The sequence below is a fragment of the Glycine max genome, chromosome 1 (assembly GCF_000004515.6).
Source record: "Glycine max cultivar Williams 82 chromosome 1, Glycine_max_v4.0, whole genome shotgun sequence".
Lineage (NCBI taxonomy): Eukaryota > Viridiplantae > Streptophyta > Magnoliopsida > Fabales > Fabaceae > Glycine > Glycine max.
The window spans coordinates 57,069,575-57,090,652 of record NC_016088.4 but is presented as its reverse complement, the minus strand read 5'-3'; the positions used below and the strand labels follow the sequence as shown (position 1 = coordinate 57,090,652).

Sequence of the window (21,078 nt, the reverse complement as noted above, 5' to 3'; positions counted from 1 at the left end):
ATAACATGTTTATTTCCGTTTTTATCAATGATAAGTTTCAAGGAAAATGTTGATTAAGTATAAATTATCGCGTTCATCAGTGACAAATTACAAAATAAAGCGTCAATTAATTCTTGCCTTGTTTTTGTGACTTATAATTTTTTGAATAAAATATATTTTAATGAAACTGCATGTTAAAAAGAGAGAGATTACATGTTTTAAAATTTAAAATATACAACACAAAAAAATAATCTGAAAGCATTAAAAAGAGTTAACAAAAGCAAAAATCATGAATATTATTTGGTGATTTGAACATTCACACGCTTTCTTTATAAAATACTCCAACCTGGCAAAGCTGTTCGTAACATGCATTGATATCTGCTTATCTCTTTCAATTTAATATTCTATTTCATAAAACCAAACTATTTTCTTTTGAAATTTTCGGCACATGCACTTGTTGCAGATATTTTTAAATTTAGAAAATAATTTGAAGAAGAAGAAAAAAAAGAGAGTTGCGGGACAGTTCCCAATCCCATGGCAAACAATCTCTTTCCCTGAAAAGAAGGGTAAGGTTGAAGAGTCACAGACATGTCTTTGCCTCAGAAAAAGCTACACATGCCTTTGGCTTTGACAGATTTAAGATTACTCAGGGTTACTTTTGTCCATTCACACCCCTTAACCTCAACCTCAAGATATACGCTAACTTTAACTACGGCTTCCACCGAGAGAAAAATGAAAAAATGAAAATGAAAATGAAATAGGTAAAGAGCATAGTGTGTTGGTGTGGTCACTCTGGAGACAGGAAAACCAACTCAGCTTATTTGGTTTTTGTTTATGTTCTGAAAATACCTCTCCATCTTCTTCTCGTTCCAATTATTTCCCACAAACCAAAAGAAAGAAAGAAAGAAAAAAAGTAAAACTAAAAGAAACAGTTATGAATTTATGATCTTATTCTGATCCTAAATTTTTGTTCGGTTTCTTCTTTCTGACAATGTTGGAACTTCAGCATTCTCGGTTCTGCAACTGACACTTTCAGCATAGGCAACACCTTCTAACGTTTTGTTGTTTACTTGGTTGCTTCCCACCAACATGGCTTCAAAGTCCAGGTATGTCAAGCTCGGTGCTTTGTTTTGTTGGTGTCTCTATTTGCTGTAAGATCTGATGTGGGTTTCTTCAACTTCTTCGGTGCTCCGTTTCACATTTCCTTTTTTGTTCTGGGTGGTTTTCTATTTGATGGTTTTTTTGATCTGCTGCTTGAGCACATTTTTAATTGAATTTCTTGAGCTATGTGGAATGCCCTTTGCTTCATCTGTTTAAATTTCGGTGCTTTTTTTGTTTGCTATAAGGTGTGTGCGTGAAATTTAAAGATGGGCTTCACTTCATTTCTATTTTTGGTTATTGTTAAGTCTCGATCTTCTTCTGTTCTTGTTAAATTATGTTATTTCATTAGGGATTGCATCTCTATCTGTGTTTCTGGCCCTAATTCTCACTTTTTGTTAGCAGTGACTAACTTACTATCTCCTTTTTCTTTCTCTTGGTGATTTTTTTTTCATGTTTGATGTGTTTGGCTCGACAATGCTTTTAGATGCTGAGTTTGGAATAAAGAGTTGGTTTCCGCGGGCTTAGATCCATCTGTCTGATTGGATACAAATATGGCATTTTGTTACTTTTTAGTGTCTTGTCTTTTCTTTTCATTAAATGCATTATTGATATGAAATTGACATTGTGAATCTGATAGATCCAGTTTATCTGAAACTCCCAACAAAGCAACCCCGGCTACTCCCAACAAGACACGGCCATCAACTCCCAACAAAACATCACCTGCAACTCCAAGAGTTAGTAGACTCAGCAAAGGAGTGTCTAAGCCGGAATCAGAATCACCATCACCTCTGCAAAATTTGCGCCTGTCTGCAGAAAAATCGTCACCACGAGCTTTGAATTCAAAGCCTGCCACTGAGCGGAAATCACCAAGACCCACTTCCACCGCAGCTGATGTAAGTTATAGTAAATTTACTTTGTGTTGGATCACCAAGTGGCCATGTTTGGACAGTTGGACTGTTTTCTTTTCCAATTCTGTTTTTGGATGAAGCATTTGAATTTGCCAAATGTATCGAGTCTATTAACAAGTGTTAGTTATTTGACATTTTTTTCCTTGGAATTTGAAATTTTAGATAATCCATAGCCTCTTATTCATTATTACAAGATGTCCACATTGTGCTGTGTAATAATTGATACAGAAAAAAAAAGAAGAAAAATCTGGTTAGTCATGCTTTTCTTTGGTTATCTGTACTCTGAGACATGTTTATTATGTTCCTTGAATTTTCAGAAACAACTTCCAAGAGTTGCAAAGGGTTCAGAATTGCAGGCCCAGTTGAATCTTGCTCAAGAAGATCTAAAGAAAGCAAAGGAACAGCTGATTCAGGCTGAGAAAGAGAAAGAGAAAGCAATTGATGAGCTGAAAGAAGCACAGAGAGTTGCTGAGGAAGCAAATGAGAAACTCAGGGAGGCAATGGTGGCTCAAAAGCGGGCTGAGGAGAGTTCTGAGATTGAGAAGTTCCGAGCCGTTGAGTTGGAACAGGCTGGAATTGAGGCTGTACATAAGAAGGAAGAAGAATGGCAGAAAGAGCTTGAAAGTGTGAGAAACCAACATGCTTTGGATGTGTCTGCTCTTCTCTCCACTACTCAGGAGCTTCAGCAGATTAAGCAAGAACTTGCCATGACTTGTGATGCAAAAAACCAGGCACTGAGTCATGCTGATGACGCAACTAAAATTGCCGAGCTTCATGTGGAGAAAGCAGAGATTCTCTCAGCTGAACTGATACGTTTGAAGGCTGTACTGGATTCAAAGCTGGAAACTGAGGCTAATGAAAACAAGGTTGTACTGGAGCTGCAAGCAGAGATAGAAGCTCTTAAGGAAGAACTTGAAAAGGCACAGTGTTATGATGCAAAGTTGGCAGAGAAAGAGAATTATATTGAACAGCTTAATGTGGAGCTTGAAGCTGCTAGGATGGCTGAATCTTATGCACACAGTCTGCTAGAGGAGTGGACGAAAAAGGTTGAGGAACTAGAAGTGAGGGTTGAAGAAGCAAATAAGTTGGAGAGATCTGCATCAATGTCGTTGGAATCCCTAATGAAACAGTTAGAAGGAAACAAGGATTTGTTGCATGAAGCAGAATCTGAAATTTCTAGTCTTAAAGAGAAGGTGGGATTATTGGAAATGACAATTGGGAGACAGAGAGGAGATCTTGAGGATTCAGAGCGTTGTCTTGATGTGGCTAAGGAAGAGAGTCTTGAATTGTCAAAGAAGGTTGAATCTCTTGAATCTGAACTTGAGACAGTCAAGGAAGAGAAGGCTCAGGCTTTGAACAACGAAAAACTTTCAGCTTCAAGTGTGCAGACCCTACTAGAAGAGAAAGACAAACTTATTAATGAATTGGAGATCTCGAAAGATGAAGAAGAAAAGACTAAAAAGGCAATGGAAAGCTTAGCTTCTGCTTTACATGAAGTATCTGCAGAAGCTAGAGATGCCAAAGAAAAGCTATTAGCCAACCATGTTGAACGTGAAAACTATGAGACCCAGATTGAAGATTTAAAGTTGGTCTTAAAGGCCTCTAATGAAAAATGCGAGTCCATGCTTAATGATGCACGGCATGAGATTGACGTTCTTACATGTAGTGTTGAAAATTCTAATAGCAACATCGAAAACTACAAGGCAGAATGGGAGCAGAGAGAACATCATCTTGTCAACTGCTTAAAGCTAACTGAAGAAGAGAACTCGTCCCTGGGAAATGAAATAAATAGGCTGATTCGTTTACTCAAGGAAACCGAGGAAGAAGCTAATGCCAAGAGGGAGGAAGAAGGCCAACTGAAGGAAAATCTGAAGGAAGTTGAGGCTGAGGTGATCCACCTGCAGGAAGAACTTAAAGAAGCAAAGGCTGAGAGCATGAAGTTGAAGGAGAGTCTATTGGATAAAGAAAATGAGTTTCAGAACATTTTTGAAGAAAACGAGGAACTCCGATTGAGGGAATCCACATCTATTAAGAAGGTGGAGGAGTTATCTAAGATGCTTGATGAAGTTACAAGCAGAAACCAGACTGAGGAAAATGGGGATCTTACTGACAGTGAAAAAGACTACGACATGCTTCCTAAAGTAGTTGAGTTCTCTGAAGAGAATGGACATGGAGGAGAAGACTTATCCAAGAAGGTAGAGCTTTCAGCCAATGAAGAGGGACTCAAACAAAGCTTACAGGAAGAAAGTATTCCCTTGGATGACAAGTATGAAAAAACTGAATCTCCCAAACCTGAGAATGTGAATGGAAAAGTGAATGAAGAAGTGAGCAAAGAAAAAGATGACTCAGTAGAAGCCGAATTTAAAATGTGGGAGAGCTGCAAGATAGAGAAAAAGGAGTTCTTACCAGAGAGAGAACCAGAGCCTGAATCCTTTGAAGAGGAAGTTGACTCAAAAATAGAGGGTGCTGAGGGCTTTGATCAGGTAAATGGAACCTCTATAAAAGAGAAAGTTGATGATAGTGGGAACTCACCATCAAAGCAACAAGTGAAGAAGAAGAAGAAGGCTTTGCTTGGCAAGTTCGGAAGCCTGCTTAAGAAAAAGGGTGGTAGCAACCACAAATAGAACAATGGCAGGTATATTGAACATTAAATTGCTTGGCATGTATTTGCTTTATGATTTTTTGCTTCTTGAATAGCTTTTAAAGAATGACGAGGCATGTAATATTGTTTAGGAGTCTTACTCTAGTTACTTATTTTGGGTTGCAGTTCTCCATGTTGGCAGTAGTAAATTGTATGTGGTGGAATTATATTGTTTTTTTGCCCTCCTTTATTCTGCTTTTCCACCTTGTCCTTCTATATAGATCTGACTAAAGAAGTGGCAAGTTGGATTCTATTTCTATCTCATCTTGATTCCAATGAAAGGCTAGATAGAAGTTCTGATGTTTGCTACCCCTTTGACATATAATGACCACTGGGTGTTTTCTCTCAAGATATACGTAGTGCTAAAATCACAATGAGTTTCTATGTTTATTTGTTAAAAAAAAATGTTTTGCATGTAGTAGTTTGACATTCAGTTTGAAAGAAACAGATTACTATTACATCGTGTAATTATAAATTAAATTAAATTAACTCTTTACGGTCATCCGTTCCTGCTATATATTATTAGGTGGATTGACTCTTAATTATCTCAATTGATGCGAAAAAGTAAATCCTATTTGTTAGTTAAAAGACGGTTGAGATTGTGATGTCAAGGCTTACACGACGTGTATTGGCATGATTACGAGTTTACAACCATAGTGATTGAGCTTATTATTGGTTTCAGTTCCATCAAATTTTTAATTAATTTACTCTTATTATGAAAGTGTGAAATAATACTGTATCCTTGATCAAGAGCAGTTCACTTTTTTCCACACGCATTCATGCGATTAAACATATTGTAGCTGTTGGATGAAATGTTTGAGAAACAACACAGCTTCAAACTGTACTTGCATTGCATCTTTGGCTTCCTTGACTATGTAACACTCCAAAATTCCATCCTCGATCTGCAAGAAAATGGAGACAAAGCATCGAGATTTTATTTGGGTTTGGTCCGTTGGAATACTCTTTGCTCTTGGCCTTAGACACTTGGAGAGAGAGGTTTTAAATGATTCATACTTGATATTGAAGATCACAAATAATTTAAGATGTTTACTTGAAAACCCAACATTGATACTACATATAAATCAGTGCAATGTGTCTCATCTTTTTTAAAATATTTATTTTCACTCCACCAAACAATTTTAATTATTTCCGTAAACTTTCTTTCTCTATTTTCTCACCAACCAATCATGTTTGGGTTATCTATTTTGTGTAAGTGAAAGAGATAAGAGTGTGATACTTATATTTTGAGATTTTATATTATATTAAAATAATGTTTTTTCTTTAATAACTATATTCATTTAAAAATAATTTCAGTTTTTTTAATTATTTAATCATTATACAATTTCTTTAATCAATATTACATGTGACGAGATATTTAAAAGTTATTAATAAATAATTTCATATCAATTAAATTAACTTGTTATTTTTTCTAAAACGAAACAAAAATTTAGAAATACGTAATTTTATTTATTACTTTTTAAATGAAATTGTAAAAATATTTAAATTAAAAAATAGAAATTTGAAGCAGACACCTTAGCAGGGAAGACACGGTAGTAGAAAAGCTAAGCGGTGAATAGCCATAGACTGAAGACTGAGAAGAAGAAAAGTGAGGATTGCAACGATGTGGCTCGAGATTATCTTCGGTTTGGTCATTTACAAATTGTTCCGACGCTTCTTCTACGACGACGACGTTTTGGACATTGAAGGATCCGATTCTTCTGCTCTTTTCTTCGTCGCAGATAGGTCTCTCTCTCTTTCTTTCCCCTATTTTTCCTTTCCAATTAGGGCACATATCGATTTCAATTTTTTTCAGGCTTAAGAAACTCTACGGAGCAAATGTGTATGTGGGTCTTCGGATTCCCGATGCCGATACTGCTTCTCGACAGAGCATTGATATGGTTCTTCTCACCAAACAGTATTCTCTCTTTTCTTCCTTTCAAATTTTTTTCTCATTTTACTAATGTAAGGCTTGCTTCCTTGATAGATTGTAATTAATTGAAGTATGATTTCGTTTTTTTTTTTTTGAATTCCAATTTATTACTCTGCAGAGAGCTATGGGTGATATCTGTGAAAAACTTCTCTGGAATTTTGACAATTGGTGGCGATGGTAGTTGGGTCTGTGAAAAGCCAGACAAACATAAAGCAGAGCGTCACCCTGATCCTGTAAGCTGTTTTTATTTATGCAGAATGCTGTTTTTATGAGATGGTTTAGAAAGTACTTTTGAATGTTTATTAAATAATAATAATATGAAGCGTGGTTTGAGTTTGTTTTTGTTTGTGATTTGTGATTTGTGATTTGTTATTGAGGCTGCATTAGACGTGGAAGAACATGAGTTGATTGCTTACTTAGTAAGTTTCTCCGTTAATTGTTTTTCTTAAATTTTGTACAGGTGGAAGAAGCAAGGAAGCAAGCTTCAATCGTTGAATCATATCTTGAACAGAGAGGGGTTGCTCTGCCTGAAGGATACATTTCTTGCAAAGTTATACTTCCAAATCCTAAATTATGGTATGATTTCAAACCTCCTTGTAATATCACTCTACTTGCTATTATTAATGTCAATTTCTTCTTCTAATCTTTTAGATGCTACTCTCTTTTGATCTGTGGTTTGTGATGTTCATGATTTCAGGTTGAGAAGTTATTATTACCTTTATAAAGCATTTTTTTTTGTCATTTTAAACTTGTTTGGTAATGTATGTTCAAATCAAATAATAAATAATTAATCTCTTTATTTGTATTTGCAGTACCATTCCTGCTGGCAGTTTTCCATCTGAAGTTATTACCCATGATCAATGGATGCAACTGAAGCCAGAACCAAAGAGGATGCTGTCTAGTTGGGTGAAGAGTGCCTTTCGTAGTGGGAAGAAGGATATGCAAGAATCTGTTAATCAGAATCTTGATTTTGTCCTTGGCTCAGCTCCAATATGGGATAGGTTAGTTACCGTTTGTACTTAATGAGTCACTGTTTTTTTTTTTTCCTAGTAAAATTTCTGACAATTTGATGCTGTTAATGGTGCCTTGACAAAACTTTGGCTTAGGGAAGTAAGCATGTTAATCCATTTCTTAGCTATGGGATTTTGACTTGTTAAAAGTCTGGTTTGTCTTTGCTTGATATGTGTCACAATTCACAAGCAATCTTGAAGCCCTATTAAGAGAAGGCTCAATGATGTTTTTTATTTATGTTTGTGATGCCACAGAATAACAAATGATCATGCAAAAGCTAGCTTGAAGCCATAAAGCATAGGCCCAGTCTAACCTTGAGCTGTTATTTTTTTTTAAATGGATTTATAGACACTGTTATGAAATGACTAAATGTGTGGTTCCATCTATTTCAATACATTCTTTTTGGATGATTTAAACACTAATGATTTTGGTGCAGCCACGAAATTCTTCGGAATCAGAATAATTCTGTCCGTATATATATATATATACTGTTCGTACTTCTTCATCGAAGAGGTTATGTTTAGGGGTGACCTCGTGGGTCTGATTATCTTGTTCAGTAAGCAAATTTAAGTTTCTTGGGTCTGAGGTTGGGGATGAAGATGACGAGCTAGAACGAAAAGAAATACGGGAAAATGAACGTAAAAAATGAGACATTATAAATTTTCATCCTCTAGTATCTTTGCCTTCATGTGATTCCTTAGAAATATTTCCATAAAATTATATGTTACTAAATTTCCTGGATCTAGAAAAATAAAAAAAATTTAACTTTTATATATATATATATATATATATATATATTGATCAAAAAGGGGCTTAGAAATCAGATGTACCTTCATATAAGTATGTTTTTGGAGATTTGTTGGTATCTTTTAATATTACCAAATCATAGGTTTTCACTAACAAAAGAGATTGTTTGGTTTGTAGGGTGGAGCTTAAAGGCAACAAGTATGTATTGGGGGAGTTCCTGGAATTTAAGGGCAAACAAGAAGATGTTGAGGCTTTAAGACCTATTAGAAGATCAAAAGTTGGTCGTATGATAATCCAAAAGACAAGCATGTTTGGACTAGGTAATCTTTTGGGAATAAATCATGATTTTACTTTTCAATTGTATTAATCTGCTTAACAGTAATTATGATATCCTCTATCCCCAAAACATAGTAATATATCCTCCTTTAAGTTAAAAGTAGATGAATCAAGATCAAGAAGAATGAGGGCACAAAATCATTGTAGGAAGGGAGAGAGAATGTTAACATCCCACCATTGGCTCTTATACACTAGGGGTACCCTTGATTTGCTAAAAAAAATAAAGGAGCAGACAGTACGAAACTAATGGTTTTATGTTTGATTTTAAAATGGACGTGGTATAAAATAAAACAAAACAAAACAAACTAACAAAGGATGAAACACTAAACAAAAGTTTAAAAATATGTTACTCTATAAACCAAGGGACAAATTTGTTTTATGAACAACACCATCCAAAAGTTAGGGGGAAAAAACTCTCTTCCTCTCTGTGATAATCATATTTCTCAAGCTCCCTTCTCTCCCTAAATGTGCATCAAATGCATCTTAGTTGACATTTGGAAATCAGGAAAATATGTGGTTCATCTAATTATGATATTGAATTAACTACCTGTTACATGAATGATCTTCAACTGATAATTACCTGTCTCTGATGGAGGGAAAAACATTCAAGAAAGGAAGCTTTCTATACTTGTATTGATTTGGTCTGTAGTTTGCAGTTTATTTGATTAACTTGGGATGATTTGCAGCTCCTTCTAGGCTTCAAGTTCTATACAGCTTGCGTGACTATAGAACTGAAGGGGCATCAGGACCAGAGTGGAAAGAAGTAACTGTCAGATCAAGTACTGAGATAGCCTTTCAGCCTGAAAATGCTTCAAAAGTTCGAAAGTTTAAGCTCTCTTCAGTGAGCTCTATGCTTCTTAGCGCTTGAAGTTGCCCAAACTAAGGAAAGGTATTTTAGTGCTAATGTTTGCCGATGTCATCCATCGCTCGTCCATTTATATTCCTCTTCAAGCATGTATATTCTTCGTTAAGCTACATGAAATGGATGTATACATTACTAGCCTTAGAAAATATCAATACAGTCAAATGTCTTTTTCGCGAGATTGTATTATGTATATTTTAATATAATTAAAAGTTTTATTTACGTGTGAGGTTTAACTTTAGATCTCCCATTGTTATTTTCTCCCCCTACTGTGAATTGCAAAGAAATATTGCATGTCCCAAGGTATTGAAATGCCCACTCTAACCCTATTCAATATTCAATGACAAGATTCACCCTCAACGATCAATATACTCCATAGCAATGAGAAATTTAGCTTCCCAATGTCTGTTTAATTTAGAATTTGCTATAATTGATTTTGAATCCATAAATGAGATTGAAATGCGTTTTTAAATTTACAGTAGCCATAAATTTTATATTAGAACATGTCATAATGTGTAAAATTGATTGAGTGCTAACCAAATTACTAGTACGCAATCAAGCAGCAAAAATGCTTGCTCGAAGAGTGATACCTCTTGTATAATTGTGATGTAAGAATAATTTTTTTTTGGTAAATGTAAAATATATGATACATAAATAGATTTCAAAAACAGTAATTTTTTCCATGAAAGTTGAAAGTACGGAACACAAACAAGTAAAAAAAAAAAAAGTGTAGATGGTGGAATTATCCGTTGCAAAAGGAAGAGTTCAGCTGTTTGCACACCATTCCCGTTGGGTCTGTGTCTCAAGTTCTTTTTCTAAGTTAGCGTGTAAGCTTCTTTTTCTTGCTTCAACTTTACACATCAAATACGTGCGTTTTCATCTCAACAATGCACATCCAAACATTCCATAAAAATATTTGGATAGAGTATAAATTTAATTTTCATGTATCCTCAAAGATTTTTTTTATATTTTTAATTAATTAGAAATTATTATAATTATAACTTTTAAAGAAGTTATTATAAAAGTCAATAACATATACGAAAATCTATGATTAAGTAACAGTATTGCATTTTGTTTGAGTTTCTTTATTTTTTAGAATAAAGAACTTTTTTCATGGAGAAAAATATTAACAATATACTTTTTCAAATACATTTTTTATTGCTATCAGAATTTTTTTAGAAATTGCAAAATTATGTGTCCTATAGTTCTATTTCATATTTAACAAGTAACATTTATGATTTTATACTATTAGTTGAAATTTTTAATAAGTTTCAAGTAATAGTAAAAAATGTGTTCCTAATCTTTTTTTCACAAAATATGTATGAATGTCTCTCTTTGTGTATATAGAAAAATCAAAGATATCATAATCAACACAGGTTGAGGCTAGTGAAAGAGGTTAGTCTTTCACAGAATGGGGTAAATCAATATTTGAATCTAAGCTAAAAAATAAAAATGGTGTCTACATCTAGTTTTTATTGTGTCTTTAACGTGATTACTTTGGAAGGATACATGTGAGGAAAAAAATTAGAAAGGTTCCACTTATTTGAGATAAGTCTTGCAAATTTATTTTGTTTAATAAATTTTTCCAGAATACGAATTTGAAAAATTTAAACTCTTGAGTTATGTGATATCAATGTGTTGACAATGCTTGTCAAATTTTAGATAAATTCAACATATGTAGACTGTAGGTATGTAACCTCATAACTAATATTTACTGAAAGGTATAATATACTTTAAAATAAAGTAATTGATGAAGTATAAAATAACTTCTAAATTCGTAACGTTTCGTCTTTACACTAACATCAATACACATAATTTTTCAATTGAATTGGCTTTACAAAACTTTGCGGAAAGTTCTTTAGTTAATCATAGATTTGCCAGTGAAAAAATTCAGCTTTATAACCAATAAAAATAAAACAAAGCAAATATCTCAAATTGGGTAATCTTTTTTTTTTTTTGGTAGAGTGCTAGTTATTTTGGTAGAGTCAAATTGGGTATTTTACGTACCTTTACTTCCGACTTTCTTTTTCATCTGAGAATTTTTTCTTTGGACCGGATTAGTTGTGTAAATTGTGTGTTCTCTTGCATCTATAAAAAAAAAAAGTGTACTGTTGCATTTATTGAAACTTAAGTTAATTAACAAATATGAAAAAAGTCCTTTTGTTTTAGAGATTATGCATGGTTGACCCTGAAAGTTTTATGATTCCATCCATTTAACTTCAAATTAAAGTTACGGTTGCATGACACATATTTATACCCAAATTAAAGGAACAGAAGGTTTTATTGAGAGTATTAATTAATTAAAGTGCGTGGGACCATGTAAAGAGGGGATAAGAAGATTGCCTTTAATTATAATAACGTAAAGTTTTAAATCATATAATAATATCATGTAACTGAAAAAAAAAAATATACTACAGGATTTCATGGATTAGTTAAAATTCAATTTAAAAATTAAGTTATTATTATGTGAAAAATAATGATTGATATTATTTATTTGTGAAAGGTTTCTTTCATACTGGACCAAAGTTGATTAATTGAAGAATTAATACAATTTTGACTCTTTTTTTGCCTTATTTATTGGGTCAAAATCATTAGGAATAGTCTTACCTAACAGATAACAATAACAAAAACTCTTGACTTTTTATCCAAAGACATATAACCATCAAGTTAATTATATAGAAGAAAGATCATATATACTGACTTTCACCTCTTGAGTAAATTATACCGTTCGATTTTCTAGGTTGCTTTCTAATTAGTGTCAACGAGAAAATAATTGCATAGACAAATGGTATAAGGGCAATGTTATTAAGAATCATTGAGAAGTTGGACTTGGGTTAGTGTCATAATTTTCCTTTTACTTCAGAGTGCATATAAATGAGTTCTTTTCACAATTGTATCTTTCGTGTCTTGTCTCTACATAACTAATCGTTATTCACACCCTTTTCCCATTCTTAAAGCTTCAACTGAAGTCTCCTCCATTTTATTCAATTAATTTATTTTTCTTGTCTCTCTCGTTCAAAGATGTTAGTTTGTGTGGAAAATGGATGAGCCAGACAAGTCGAATGGAAGCATTTTCTTCGTCATGCAAGGCTTAGTTTCAACCATTTATATGTACATTTAAGGTTTATGCAAAAATAAAGACTGCATTTAGGAAGGAAAGCCTACACAACCTTTTATTTTATAGTTTATACAAAGAAGAAGAACATCATAGGGCCTCTATTCTATGGTCGATTTAATTGTACGAATCTCCACGTTGTACATTTAATTTACAATCCAAGAGCTTTCTATATTTGGATCTGAAATCAATCCATCGTCAATTAATACATACAAACCAACCATTATATATAACTAAACGAACAGTATATATGTTTATTATACATAGATCAGCGAATAAATCCCGTTATTGCTGTGACTGTGATAACTCTCAAATGCCGTGATCTTTTCTTTCATGGGACTGTCGACCATGGCTGGTTAATTAGAATGTTGGCTACAAATAAACAGATAGAAAGAGGAAAAATGAGTGTGCCGTGTTATGCCACAAGTAATAACAATAATAATAATAAACGTTTATATTTACTATCAGTATATAAAAATTTGAATACTATGAACTAATTAAAATTAATTTTTAAAATAATTATTATAAAAAACAAACAAAACTATTTTAATATTCATTTATAATTAAATTTTACATTTTCAATACATATATTATATTATTTAATTATTCTAATAATAATAACCACCATGAGAATGATAGTCTAATATATATATTATACTATCGACAATCAAAATATAATAAATATGAATTATAAAGACGTTAACTTATTATTTGCAATCAAATATATGACTTAGAAAATAAAATAATTTACGTATGTAAAAGTAAATAAGATCTGATAAAAAAAATTATTTCGATATCTCTGAAGGATTTAATTTTAATCTTATTACATTAATCAATTGTGTTGTTGAAGTAATAATAACAGCAACTAGAAATAGAAAATGCGAAGCACACTTACTCGATCTATGAAACCTTTCCAATAAGTTTCGGTTGTTTCTTCATCCATGAAATCACCCCACGTTAACTCAAAGGAGGTGGAACAGTCCTTTGAGTTTACCATAATGTTTTCAGCTTCCTTGAATGGGGAACGTTCAGGTGAGGCAGAAACCAGATTTGGAAGCGAACTCGATAGTGAAGGGTCAGCAATATTATTTGTGGAACCAAATTGCTTTTGCGATTCCCTGAAACTAGTATTTCTGCCACCATTCAAGTGCTGCGTTGGCTGCTGAGGGGCCTCAAAGTTTTGGAAATTGGGCTGGATTTGAGAAAGCGAATTACCATCATAAAGGTTTTGGAGATTAGAGTGAAGATTGAAACCCAAAAGATCATTTAGCAAAGAATAAGAATCTGGCAGTGAGTTTAATGTTCGAAAAGGATTGATCAGTGGGTCTGAGTTAGAGGCAGTAGGCCTAGCATACATGTTTTGCAATAATTGGAGTGTGGCATCTGACTGTAGCCAGCTTAGAGCAGATGGGTTCGTCAAACTGCTCACAATTTTAGCAGCTGCCAATATCTGTTGTAGATTGCTAAGAAGGTTTAGGTTATCAGTTCTTGGACGGTGAGTCACTGGGTCTAACCCCATTTGCATTAGCTTTTTCTTTAAATGGGTGTTCCACAAATTCTTTATTTCATTATCAGTCCTCCCTGGTAGATGAGATGCTATAGCCGCCCACCTAGTAATTAACAATGGAAACACAACATATATATTAAAATCACGATGATCACTCTTTGTATAAGTACTCCACAATTTTGACATATATATAGTCTAAGGGTAAATTAAACATTTTTCATTTACGCTTGCTTTTGGATGTTGATCTTCAATTATAAACTAGATAATCAAGAATAAGATTTGGGGATTACTTATTCCCGAGAGCTGAATGTAAATTGATGATGAGTTGCTCTTCTTCGTCAGAGAATTTTCCGCGTTTGATATCAGGCCTGAGGTAATTAGTCCACCTTAGTCTGCAACTCTTTCCACACCTGTTTAAGCCTGCAAGCCTTGGAAGGGCTCTCCAACTTCCATGGCCATGTTTCTCAATGAAATCCACTAATATTTTGTCCTCTTCTGGGCTCCAAGGCCCCTTCTTCAAACCACTTTCATCATTGCTTGCAATTGGTGTTCTCATCATCACGTACTGCATGCAACATTCATTCATTCATTCATTACAAATTTACAATAGTATAAGAATATATATATATATAGTTTCATTCAAGAGTACGTACTAGTAATTTCCATAACCAAAAAAGAAAGAAATTAAGAGATCAGCAGAAGAATCCAAACCTTTTGTCAAGTGTTGTGAAGAGGATATATTGGAGGATAAAACTAACATTTACCAGAGAAGTATTTGTTATATATATATATATATATATATATATAAGGTGGCGATCGATGTTTGGAATAAATAGCAATTCTACTTAATTATATATGCATCATATGTTGTGGTGGCATATTCCAAGTTTGTCTGTCGTGCATATCGTACACAAAGTCAAATAGATAACAACCTTGAACGGAATCAGCACACACTCACTCCTCAAATTGCATATACTTTTACCAATAGAAAAATAATCAACCCCAACCCCGCTTAATGTCAATGACTGTTACGTAAACATTTTCCTTTGGAAACCATATCTAGTTTTTAAGGCATTCTAAAAATACAGATAATTTCTTCTACTTTAATGAGCAGTTACAGAAATATTGTCCGTTGAAAAGCCATATCTACTATTTTTCGTCATTTTAAAATACAGATATTATCTGCATCACATTGTAATGTAGTATATATACTGATATATGAAACTGATAAAAAAACTACTGAAATATGAAAGCATATTAATTAGTTCTCAATTCTCATGACTATATATATTAGAGTTATACTTTATTCTTTATTTGAATATCATATTTCCTTTTCTTTAAAATATTTGTCTCCTCTTGTTAATTTATTTTCAATCTTAACCATATTCTTAATACAAACCCAATTCATATTAATAAATTAATGAAATTGATAAAGAAAATATCGTTTTAAAAATAAAATGGAGTAAAAATATATTTTAGATAATGTATCTAATTACATATAAAAAATAGAATGTTTTGATGTATGCACTTTTCATTTATTTTATTCTTATAATTATATTCATAAATCAATATTTTATTCCTATAATCACCTTCACATGAATCACTCCACTAACTTTAATTATATTTATCTTTATTTAGAAAGACCACGCAAAAACAAATAAGACATGGAGTGTCGTCTTTTTTTCCTAGTAACTAGTAATAATAATATCATTAGAATTTCTTAAAATGATCATGCATTCAAATCACTACAAACCGTAGTTAGTATTTTTACAACATGGAGAATATGTTAGGATAGGAAATATAATATGCGGTTTCATTTTCTCGCAGGCGCAGAGTTTCCTGAGAACAGCCTGAAGTGAAGACAACTTCTCTGATATAAACTGTGATCAAAATTAATTTTCCATATATAGACTTGAAAAGTAGCTAGCATGACAGCTAGAGTATAGTCAACATATATAACTCGAAAACGTACGTATTGTTTTATATAGAAAGCAAGAAAATTATCAATTAAAAGGTGAAAAGAATAAATGAATATGATGAATTACAATTAGGATATACGCTGAAGGGTAACATTAACATGATGCAATTTTCAACCGAGGCTAGGTATGAGTATGACCTTCACTTGTCCAACAAGAACAAGGCACTTCACATCAGATGTATGCGTATAGCGAGGGCAACATGAAGCCGCAACGAACTTGAACTACCAGCCAGAGTTGGTTTACACGTGCCAATCATTTAGCGGCTCTTAAACTCACTTTCCATTTTCATATCCCATTTGGAGAAGAAACTTCCTAACTTGAAACCGTAGAGTATGTCTTAACATTCATTTCTTTAACTTAATTTTGAGCCTATTTAATTTATGTGTTTCGTGTCATGCAACTCAATGAAGGCAAAACAACATAAGCGGTCCACTTGTGGGACCCCAGATTCAACGAATCCATATATGAACATATATTTATACACGATGTTTCATTGGTAGCTAAATTGTATACTGAACAAACATGAAATAGATAATGCATAGTTTATTAATAATTGAAACATATGAATGGGTACATATAAAAAAGATTCTAGTCACTTGAGCATAATTTGTAGATGTTAATTAATCATGTTAATAATGAAATAAAAGATGTGTGTGTGTGTGTGTGCCGTGAGCTAGTTAAAGTTTCCATATGCATGGAATACAGTCAATAAGAGATTGCGAAATCAACGACGACTAAAATTGGCATGTGTTTGATAAAATCTACATATAAAAGAATATCAAATGGTAGATACAGCAGCCTTTTAATTTATTCAATCTTGTTTGGTAGTAAAAGAAAAAAATGATTATACATTTGCATCCCACCACAATATTTAAAAATCAAATAATCATGACATCTAGTACACAGTCAAGTCCCTTTAGTTGAAAAAAGAAATATATGCATATATTGTACACAAATTAGAAAACACTACTCTAGTTTCTCTAGTCTAATCTATATCCATTTTTTTTATTAGTAATCTATATCTATTAATTAGTTATAGGAGAAGAGTCCTCTCTACTTTTAGGTGAGATTGAGAAAAAAAGTCATATAGCATCCTCAACACAAACTTAAAGGTATAGAGGCATGCTAAAGGTTAAAACGCCGTTGATTTTAATTTGCTTTTTAATATTTGAGTTTCCAATCTCATACACTGTCAATAGGTCTAAGTAGCATTCTCTATTCTCTATCTGAATTACCAAAATCTTTCTCAATAATATCAAAATCCTTATGGCTATGACAGAAAGTTTTGGCACCATTGTCCTTTTTAGAATATATTAAACACACACAAGGCGGAGGGGAATCTCCAACTAATCTTCAGTGTTTCCATAGCAACAGTTTTTTTTTTTCCCTTTTACGAAATAAATTCAGGGTTTTTGTTTTTTTGTACCGTCTTTATCTTTTATACCCTCCCAGAGTCTAAAAATTTAGATTTTACCTGAATTTGATTGCATCGTGTAATCATTAACCAACCTATATACCTATCTATACATATAAAATACTTTTCACTGGATAACAAGTAGTAATAAAGTATGAATCATGCACATGAAAATTGCATGTAGTTTCAAAATTTATATATAAAAAGCATTTATATGGGAATAACTTTAGTAAAGTGAGTTTTTAAGATAAAATCATATATAAGAGGATTACACTATAAAGTGCGGCCTTATTAGAATTCTGTGAGACTTGCATTATTTTTTATATTTTACGTTAAAGTTTAGATTAGGGCAAGACATGCCCCTTGCAAGGTCAAAGAAGACCGGGAATATTAATATCATCAGCTTGGATATATATATCACCTACTAACAGGATAAATCTAAGAATGAGACCCAAGTCACTACTAGTATATATGAGCGGAATATTCAACTAGATGTATCACCAACTATTGGCTATGAAATTTGTATTTACATTTTAATATGTTTTATGCATTGAAAATAGATCAAATTATGTAGATATAATTTTTGTTAATTATTACATTATTTAATTTTAATTGAATAATGTTTTTTAAAATTTTATAGTTAGATTGAAAGTTTAATTCTTTTACATAAATATTATATACAAAATTTTACATTAATCAAAATTATTTGATATCTCATTTTTATAGGTTAAAATATGTAATATATACTTTTTAAAATATATAAAATATAAATTATTTAATCACTTTATTGTTATTTAATTTTAACAAAATTTGATATTAAAAATCAAAGTAATATAAAATTATAATAATTTAAGTGTTGGTCCAACAAAATTCATCTTTTATATAAAGTTATTAATAGTGTAATAATTGGATAGAATTCCACTTATATAATTTCATTTCCATATATATTAATGTTTGGTTAGTCTTATATAAGGGGAATTGTTTTATTTTTATTTTTATGGTTTGATAACAGAGACAAAAAAACTAATTCAAAATTATTTGAGTTGTCTAATTAAGATAAACATCAAAATTCGTCAAAACCCGATTTGTTTCATATGGCTACCCGTAGCTAGGTGATGCTAGCAAATAGACCTAATGCATTTCCTTCCACTTTTTAAAATGTTCCAAATAAACAGAAGAGAAGATAATTAGTTGTTTTCCATCGTTTGATATTTTGTCCTTCCATTTTCACGTGTTCCACTACTCAAATCATTTCAGTGCTCACCATCATGAATATATACTATCACCACCACAATAACAATAGTAAAGTCTCAGTCAATGCATACCAAATCATGCGGAAGAAGTTGTAGATAAGCAGCCAAACAGAATCCAACATTATACAAAAGAAAATGGGAATCGATTTGACAGTCTTCTCGTAAAAGTAAACCACTACTATACATGAGTGCATGGAAAATCTGTTTGCGCACTGTAATCAAGTCATGCATTAAGTTTATAGTTTTTCACAAACTCTCTCTTTTTTTTTTTTTGTTATATTCAACGGGAATAAAGGGCAGACCCTAACAAAATGAGTTATATGCTAGGTAAAAAAATCAAATTAAAAGTTATAATTTTATGGTTTTTAATAAGTTTGAAGCAATATGACAAAAGATTGAGAGAAAGGGAGGTGTTGTATGGCCCTTTGCTTTAGCTGTTTCCTTCTAGACACATATAAGGAGTGTTTTATGTTTTGTTTTGCAACTGAAAGTCACATCATTGGACACAATAGTCAATTTGGGGAGGGGGTTAAAGGGATAGTAGACCTTGTCGTTGCTGGGGGTTTTTCTACGAACATTACCTCATTATCCACATTTACAAGTCACCATAGGTTTTTCATGTTTACTATATTTTATTCTCATCTAATTAACTAATGACAGCTCTTTCTTCTAAAGATTTGGTGTAAACGGAATATTTTGTAAAGAACAATAACGAGATCTACCCTGTTGCTTATTAAACTTGGTTTCTTTTAGTAGAAAATTAGGCCAATTCATGTTTACTTGCTCACTTGGTACATGTTTGCCACAAACAGACTAATGTCGTTAAACTAAAATGCGTTTATTAAATGGATAAGTAAAATGGATTGGTCGTTGTTCTGAAACTATAAGTTGTTCAACCTAAAAAATAAGAAATTTACTTTAGAAGTCCAAACCATCAAAAGCATTAATTATCAAAGGAGTTGGTAAAAGGAAAGATTTAGGTAATAAGATTTACCAAAGGTTAGAAGGTTAGTTGAGAAGAAGATGCAAGGTGACTTTGAATGTTTGCGTCCATAATTATTCTAATAATGTCTTAACGTGCAAAGAACTACTATAGTAGAATATTTACGAATAATTTCATAGCGTCTTTTTTTTTATAACAGAATACTTGCATAAACAAATTAACTTGAGAGATTGATCAGCTTGTACTTCTACTGAAGTGAATTTAGTCATTGAAACAAATTATTTAGTGGTTGTAAAACATTAAACGCTATTTTCTTTAGGATTGTTTTGTTTTAATACTAGATACCAGATGAAATTTTAAAAAAATCCAGTCAGTGGAATAAATTTCTATTTTAACAAAATCTCAGACAACTTCATAGTAAGCTGCAGCAAAACCCAAGTCCCTGTTTCTGTAAACGTTTCAAATCGAGTATAAATATTCAATCCCGGCTTCTGAGATATCTTTCACTGAAAGTTTATCAAAGCAGAAATAATTCACATGACTTTGGGTCAAACCAACATATTAAATAAAAATTCTTAATTATCATAAAAAATAAAAAATTGTAAAAATTGTAACTATATATAGATAAAACTATCCAAAACTAAAGTTAGATTGTAATCACATTACTAAAAAAATCATGGACACTTATTAATTTATTTTCATAAAAAATCTTACTTAATACATTACATGTACTTGTATGGAGAGGAAAAGTTAATTTTTTTAAACTGAAAACATGATATATCCACACAATCAAAAGTAAGCATGATATATCAACACAATCAAAAGTCACAAGACTAATCTTTCTTAAAAGAATATCAATTAAAGGACAACTCTTTTTCATATAAGGAATGCTTTGTTTCCATAGAGAGGAATCAAACCAGTCATATACTTGATACACCTACTAACCACACACACCAGACCTTGTAATAGATCAAACTTTTTTGAATGCAACTTAGTAAAAAAAAATACTCTCTTGAATAACTCTAATAATTCAACTAATATATGCATATTCCACACATAAAATTTAGATAAATTTATCATCAACATTTACTTTATAAATTTGAGTACTCAATATGAATCTTTAATCTTTAATTTAATAATAATTATTGAAAAGAATAAATGCTTATATGAGTGTGTATGCCCGTGCGAAATAAATTTTAACCATAACGAAATATGTAGTCATCAAGCACCCAGTCAAAAAATGCAAGGAAGGCATATGGATAAACCATATTGAAGCCTGAAAGGTTCTCAGAAGTATAATAGCGTGCTTGCTAAACCACCACCCCTTCAAATGAAAATAGTCTAGCTTTCAA

General features: G+C 32.1%; 3 protein-coding genes across 3 annotated transcripts; 2 read left to right on the top strand and 1 right to left on the bottom strand.

Annotated features, from left to right (window-relative positions):
• The first annotated feature begins 391 nt into the window (after positions 1 to 391).
• Positions 392 to 4,938, top strand: LOC100795783 (WEB family protein At3g02930, chloroplastic). Its single transcript, XM_003517506.5, has 3 exons — positions 392 to 1,085; positions 1,718 to 1,973; positions 2,306 to 4,938. Exons 1-3 carry the CDS (start codon positions 1,069 to 1,071, stop codon positions 4,610 to 4,612), a joined length of 2,580 nt encoding a protein of 859 aa, XP_003517554.1. The 5' UTR covers positions 392 to 1,068; the 3' UTR covers positions 4,613 to 4,938.
• Positions 4,939 to 6,142: 1,204 nt separating this feature from the next.
• Positions 6,143 to 9,737, top strand: LOC100795243 (uncharacterized). Its single transcript, XM_003517505.4, has 7 exons — positions 6,143 to 6,372; positions 6,443 to 6,544; positions 6,678 to 6,792; positions 7,020 to 7,135; positions 7,372 to 7,560; positions 8,495 to 8,637; positions 9,340 to 9,737. Exons 1-7 carry the CDS (start codon positions 6,251 to 6,253, stop codon positions 9,519 to 9,521), a joined length of 969 nt encoding a protein of 322 aa, XP_003517553.1. The 5' UTR covers positions 6,143 to 6,250; the 3' UTR covers positions 9,522 to 9,737.
• Positions 9,738 to 12,665: 2,928 nt separating this feature from the next.
• Positions 12,666 to 14,962, bottom strand: LOC102660452 (transcription factor MYB53). The gene is made up of 4 exons (XM_006573789.4): positions 14,849 to 14,962; positions 14,428 to 14,702; positions 13,526 to 14,240; positions 12,666 to 13,002 (listed from the first exon to the last, which is right to left on the bottom strand). The coding sequence occupies exons 2-4, from the start codon at positions 14,694 to 14,696 to the stop codon at positions 12,991 to 12,993; spliced, it is 996 nt and encodes a 331-aa protein (XP_006573852.1). The 5' UTR covers positions 14,697 to 14,702; positions 14,849 to 14,962; the 3' UTR covers positions 12,666 to 12,990.
• Between the last annotated feature and the right edge of the window lie 6,116 nt (positions 14,963 to 21,078).

Bases quoted from the DNA above. Each gene is read 5' to 3' on its own strand.
- LOC100795783 (XM_003517506.5), top strand. The intron at 1,974-2,305 runs GTAAGTTATAGT...TTGAATTTTCAG, and splicing joins CCACTTCCACCGCAGCTGAT to AAACAACTTCCAAGAGTTGC.
- LOC100795243 (XM_003517505.4), top strand. From the start codon at position 6,251: ATGTGGCTCGAGATTATCTTCGGTTTGGTCATTTACAAATTGTTCCGA. The intron at 7,136-7,371 runs GTATGATTTCAA...TTGTATTTGCAG, and splicing joins CTTCCAAATCCTAAATTATG to TACCATTCCTGCTGGCAGTT. The intron at 8,638-9,339 runs GTAATCTTTTGG...GATGATTTGCAG, and splicing joins GACAAGCATGTTTGGACTAG to CTCCTTCTAGGCTTCAAGTT.
- LOC102660452 (XM_006573789.4), bottom strand. From the start codon at position 14,696: ATGATGAGAACACCAATTGCAAGCAATGATGAAAGTGGTTTGAAGAAG. The intron at 14,241-14,427 runs GTAATCCCCAAA...GTTAATTACTAG, and splicing joins CATTCAGCTCTCGGGAATAA to GTGGGCGGCTATAGCATCTC.